General features: G+C 32.6%; 1 protein-coding gene across 5 annotated transcripts in view; it reads left to right on the top strand.

The window, feature by feature from the left end:
• The window catches only part of LOC106465571 (protein unc-80 homolog), a 138,172-nt gene that overhangs the window by 67,480 nt on the left and 63,988 nt on the right, over window positions 1–6,704 (top strand). For all 5 annotated transcript variants that reach the window (XM_022393494.1, XM_022393492.1, XM_022393493.1 and 2 more), the window contains exon 24: window positions 439–535. In XM_022393494.1, the coding sequence (XP_022249202.1) occupies window positions 439–535 (97 nt within the window). The remainder of the gene's footprint in view (window positions 1–438; window positions 536–6,704) is intronic.

Below are 6,704 nucleotides of genomic sequence, written 5' to 3'. Positions count from 1 at the left end.
CTATAAAAATATTAACTAAGACTTGGACTATATTTAGATGCATCAAGTAACCTATGATATTTATAAAAATATTACTCACAGACAAATTCTGCTATCTTAACTTTGATAAGTTCAGAAAATGCTATCTAGAAACTTTAATATATTTGGGTATATTCAGCACTTAATTTGTAATACATTCAAGAATATTGTAGAAAGGCCTAGCTACATTTGGGTGTGTATATATATATATATATATATATACGCATTTGGATATATCCTCTAATTTTTGATATATTCAAAAACATTATTTATAGACTCAGCTGCATTTGGATATATCTTGTCTTTAATATTTGGCATGTTCAAATACATTATTTAAAGACTCAGCTATATTTGGTTGTATCCATTCTTTAATCTGTGGTTTATACCAAAACATCTAGAGATAAATCCTGCTATTTTCAGGATACTCAGTTTCTTCATGTACTGCAAGACAGCTTTGAATTTTTTGGAATTGAAGAGGCTGAACAGAATTCTTATTTTCTTGTTGACACTAAGACAAGTAGGATTTTTTCTGTATTTCTACCAGGTTTTACCATTTAAAATATTTGGAGTTTCAAACATTGTGATATATAAAATATGTTTATAAACTCCACAGAGATTTATGAGGAGCTGACATGTATTAAAGTTTTAATGTTTTTACGTACTATTGCAACTAAAAAGTATGTTTATTATGCTACATTGTTTTACTCATTCTTTACAAGTAGGTTATTTTAATTATAAACACAGGGCATTAGCATTCATAGCCACTTGTTACACTGTAAAGTAATAAGTTAGAATATTGTAAATGTGAAACAGCAGTAGACAACAGAACGAAAAAAAGCCTATGCTTCAGAAAAGTCATCACTTGTCTGAGAATTAGTAAATTGTCTTTCTAATCAAAGGTGTTTAATTTGCTTTTAAATAGGCATCAAGCACGAGGATTTTTCAATAATTATTGCCATAGGAAACACTATGGTGTTAATTAATTTTTAAAACTCTTACACTAGCTAATTTTTAATCCTATTAATATACATTGTTACTTAATTAAAAGACTGCTTATTTGTAGTTTCAAGTCAATTACTAGTTTTCAAAATTAAATATTCCACAAACATTGACACTAGAATACAACATCAGCTGTATACCTCTTCCAAGGCAAACACAAACAAGATGTGTACAGTAGTAATATTTAATAAATAGTCAACACTGGGGTAGCACTTTGGTTGACATATAACATTATGAATAATTGTCACCATAAACAACTTGGATATAATAAAAAAAAATAACACTTTTGGAACAAAATATTAGTACAAAGACAAATAAATTAGTTTTTACCTTTCATGTATCTTTTTCAATCTTATATACAAATCTGGCATGTTGAGAAATTTAGAAAAATAGATAAAAAGCAAAAACAATATAGCCAGTGGTGTCCAGGTTCAGTCTTGCATAGTAAAGTTCAGACTGAAAATATAAGGTCAAATGAATTCTAAGTGGTCAAAAGTTAAGCTAGGTATGTAGGTTGAAAAGAGTTGTAACACACACCTATGTTTCTGATCTCTGACTTCTGATATTGTTCGAACAACATTTCTATGGACTTTGCATGTGCTCCCTCACCATATCAATTCCTGTGCATCATTGTGTCTCTAATTGAGCAACTAACTAGCCCTACTACTCTCTGTTGCTGCTGCTGTACAACTGGTAAACATAGCTTACTCTCTGACTGCACCTCATTTATCTTCCTACCATATTGTTATCACATAGACAGCACTTGTTGCCAGTAGGAAAGAATGGGGGTTGAGACTGCAGCAGAAATTTCACACATACTTAAGCTGACACAGGATAGATTATGCCTAACCATTACATTTCACCAACTCTTCCTTTGTCTTTCTTTGGGAATTCCTTTCATTCAAAAGTTTAGTACTAGTTTTTGGCATAATTTTTAAAGTTTTCATGTGCTGACAGTACTTGTCACCCCACCGCCTAGTACACGTACAGCTTGCATTTCCATCTTTTAATAGTGCACCTTGTATACTGAAACATTGTTAAGAAGATGTTTAGAAAACTGTGTACTTATTTAAAACATTTCAGTCTGCATTACTGAAAATATTCTATCAGAACTAAGTAAAACATTGAGTACACCAAGACAAAATATTGTTACGTCTGTGTTTGTTTGTTAATTTTCCGTAGAAATTCTTTCCGAGGAACTTCAGCGATACTAGTCCTTTCTTAAATAAAACCAGTTTATTCTTTCTCAATACAACTTTGCAATACACTTAATTTCCACAGTCACTTTAACTTAAACACACGCTATAATTCACAACGATTCATGCACTTTACTTACGGTCACTACCGCGCTTGACTCAATTGTCCGTCTCTGTCTCTGCCTGTCTGCAATTCCAATTCCGATTAAATTGTCTCGCTTTATCTGGAGCTCTTATATACAGGAATAGAGGGCGTCTAGCAAATACTGAATTATTCGTGATTTTCCCCAATCCTTCTAGAAACTCATCACATGACTTCCGCTGTTGTAACAGTATGAAACCCTATAACCCAAGGGCTTCAAGGGCTTTTTTCATTAAGGGCAAACCATGTAAAATTAAGTGCGAGAAAGGGTGAAGTGATATCATGGCAGATCACCATACAACCAGGAAGAGTTTTAATTAGCTTTCAATGGATTACTGCAGGTGTGACTTATTTCTGTTGTGAAATATATCACAGGAAATGACAATGTTAAATATAAAGAGGGTAGAAAGGTTTTCTTGTAAAAGAGAAAAAATGTCAAGGGTAAAGGTATTGATTATTGATAAAGTAAAATAAATATGTGATATGAGGATAAATTAAAAAATATGTTATTTATATAGAACTAAAAAAATAAAAAACAAATGTGGAAAATTATCATAAATAAATAATAATAAGTTTTAAGAAACATTAGAGGTAAAAATAAAGAATTCAAACCACTCATAAGAAAGGGAAAAATCTTATTTTTCTACAGAGGACTAGTTAATGGTTGAACATTATTTAAAATGGCAAACAATAGGCTGCTTTCATTTCTCAATATCAGTTTTAGTTTTGAAACCAGTTTCAATACCTATAGGAATTACATCATTAATAGAATAACCGGATTGAAGTTTTGGGCAAGAGGGATGCCTTTTTTTATGTTAATAGGAAAGGTACGGTTGTTGAAATACTCTCTAAGAGTCGTTTGGGTCTGTCCTACATGCTAGCAGTTGCATTTTTTACACTATTTGAGGTAGTTGGAGTTTTGTGTTGTGCAAGTAATGTTTGTAGCAGTTTTAAAGTGTTTTTGGTTATTCTTGTCAGAAAAAAAGTGTTTTTGGTTATTCTTGTCAGAAAAAAAGTGTAATTGTTATGATATTGCAGTTTATACAACAAGCTTTATTACATGACAACCATTTGGTGGTTGGTTGTAATTGATTTTTTGCATGAACAACAGTATAGTTACGATATTTACTTTTCTGTGAGGAGATGATGAGAACGTTAGGAAAAATTATCTAAGGCAATCATTCAGTTGTAGTAGATGGAAATGTTTTTCAGATGTTTGGCTCTTGAGTATTACACTATCTAAAGATGATTTTTCATTGAGTGTTGTTATCTTTTCCACTCTGTTTGTCAACTTCAGTGTTTTTATCGTCTCTTTGTTACATGTTTAAATCCTCTGTATATTTTGTATAATTTGTTTCATCAAGCATATTTTCTTGATTTGGTGAGTTTGACCGTAGATAACATTCCATTTAGTGTGGGTGGGGTAGCAGCTTTTGTAGTGAAGGTATTGTGGTCTGTCAGTAAGTATTCTATATAAGTCAGTGTGTAAAAGTTCATCATTTAAAAAGACAATAATAGTAAGAATTACTTTGGATAGAGAAATAATCAAGGATAAACTTGATTGTTTGCTGAAAGTTGTTAGCATTAAAAAAGTATTTAAGTGATTCAGAACTGGCTGTTAAAATGAAAAATATGTTATTTATGTAATGTGTCCAAGTGTGAGGTGTTTAAAGGGCTTTACTGTAAGAGCTAGAAATATATGTCCCTCGCTGCTCGTAGAATTGGCATACACTTCCAAGGTAAAAAGGTGGAAATCTAGCAAGTGCAGGGCAGCATGCTTTGTAGAGTTCTCACCAATCAGCTAGATTATGAGAGGAATTCTGTCGGAACATCAAGTGATGTTTCTCATCAGAAAAGTCAGTAGTACAGAAGACAAGGGTTGAAATACTCTTTCAGTCACTAATTTTCCAATACATGACTGTCCTAGCTTATGAAGTAAATCAAATGGAAATCACAAAATATAGAGTTTACATTATACCATGAAATATTATCTGACAATTCAGAATGCAAGGGTAGTAAAGCCATTTCAGCTGAGTTTCAAACTTCTAGCTACCATCTTCAGTTGTGTAAACTTTTGGTGTATGAGAAACTATATTCGCTCGAATCATTTGTCTTAACTTCTGATGATCAAGTAATAACCATATGAGGTAGTGAATACTGGTATTTTACATCACCATTTGCGGCTCAGAAAGCAGGCCTCTCCCTTCTTGGTTATCGGTCTGAGACACAAACAATGTCATAAGTGCAGGGAAATAAATATTAATAGGGACTGTGACACCTATATGGGTATTTAGTTCCTGGTCTAGAGTGGCAGGGCAATGAATTGCTTATGGTAACTCATTATACAGCCCCCAGGTTTCATTGCAAACCATGATCATTATTGCAGGACACCTTCTGGTTTGAAGAGGCTCACTACTGCACAATAGTTTATGGTCTTCACTCATGAGTGCTCACTGTGTCACCTGTTAGGGAAATGTCTCTGACTAGCAGAGGTCACTTGCCAGTGACACTTTCAATTCTCCTTGGATGGTAATAGGTAGTTTTGACTAGAACTGTGGCTGTGATACTCTGTGGCTGCTGACAGCCTGGGAGTCCTACAGAGGCCTCCCTAAATGATTTCCAAATCACCAGGTACCACTTCATCGTGACAATCCTCATTTGTATTTGCTTCCACTGTATCAAGATCAATCTTCATGGGCAAGGTTTGATCTACTGGTCTTGGTGCATCGAACATCAGCTGATCATCCTGGGTCAGTCTGTAGTCGTGGGTTAATCAATGTCAGCAACCTTTTCAGCATCAAGTGAAAGTCGTCTGGATTCAACACCTCTCATACAACCATCTCTCTCTCCAGCGACAGACTTTTCCACTTTGTTAAAAGTACTTCAATTTTGAGAATATGCCATTATTTAAGTGAAAGCATTTCTTAAGTTTTTCTAAACTCAAGAGATGAAGAAGGACTGATATGTACATTAGAAAAATTCTGCAATAAATCCTGTTGTCATGGCATCAGAATTTTTCCTTCCTACCTACTCTTTAGTATTCTCAGGTTAAACTGAATTTCACAAAATATTAGATAAGTTCTCTTTATAATGATAGGTCAATTAGGAAAATTATGAAGTAAATGTGGATTTAGCTAAACAGTTGAGTTTTAAGCAAAGAAAATAAACAAACTGGGCACATATGATAAAGTGTAAAACAATTTTTATTATTATCTAAAGCATAAAATACAGTGTCAATAATTACTAGACCACCACTTCCTACCAGATCTGTGAATCAACCAACAGTTGTTGTTTCTCAGGAACTCTTTCTACTGATCAACTCCCTTTGAAAACCAAGTAGAACTGTGTGAATCCAAAAGTCTTAATTAACAGGAAATATTGGATTTATCCATAACAACTAGTACTAGCACATGACTGATAATTTTCATTCAACATTTACACACCTGAACTCAAACCCATTTTTCTTTTCTTCATCTACTGATAAACAATAAATAATTAAAATATTTATTAATTTTAAAGTGACATATCTTACAATGCTTGTGTATATTTTTGGCAATACAAAAAACACAGGCATGTGATATTTGATTTTTAATGTTAGTGCACTAGAAAAAAACTGATGGGTAAAAGATCATAGCAAGAAACTGAATGTGTAATAGTACTGCTGATCTTTTCCTCTTTATGTTTGATTTAAAATGCTTAATTAGTCAGATAAGGATAAATTTTAATTCTGCAACTGATAAACACTAAGTGGCTGACAACATTATTAAGTCAATACTCTATAATTGAATGATATAAACAATGGAAACATAAAAAATTTTCAGTTTACTAATCCAATGATCTTGTAACTTGTGTTTCTGATATTTAATAATAAAACATACTACAATTTTCAATAAGTGTAATACAGGTTTCTATATGCTATCTTTTAGACAATGTATACTACCTTAGTCTGAAGTCATCTATATAAATAATACACATGTATTTGTCTGTCTGTAACTTTTTGCAAAGTTCTCAATCAAATGCTATAAATTTGATATCATTAGAAAGGCCTTTGTCTGAGGAGACCCAGATTCCTTACTGGCTTTTCTACTGTATTCAAACTTTTTAATCTAACAAGTATGCTATGTGTTGGCATAATTTGATTGTCATCACCTAACAACTGGCTTTGATTTCAACTTTAATTTTTTTATTTGCAAAGTATTTCACTCAAACAACACTTAATGTGCATATATCCCCCCCCCCAAAAAAAGAACATTACACTAAATACAATTCCTATAGGCTTTATTGACTTATTTAGGTCTAAAATACTCATGAGCAGATCATTCAAAATCATTTGCTTATCACCTTGTGAA

The sequence above is a fragment of the Limulus polyphemus genome, unplaced genomic scaffold, assembly GCF_000517525.1.
Source record: "Limulus polyphemus unplaced genomic scaffold, Limulus_polyphemus-2.1.2 Scaffold1985, whole genome shotgun sequence".
In the NCBI taxonomy this organism is placed as follows: domain Eukaryota; kingdom Metazoa; phylum Arthropoda; class Merostomata; order Xiphosura; family Limulidae; genus Limulus; species Limulus polyphemus.
This window is presented reverse-complemented; position numbering and strand designations above follow the sequence as displayed.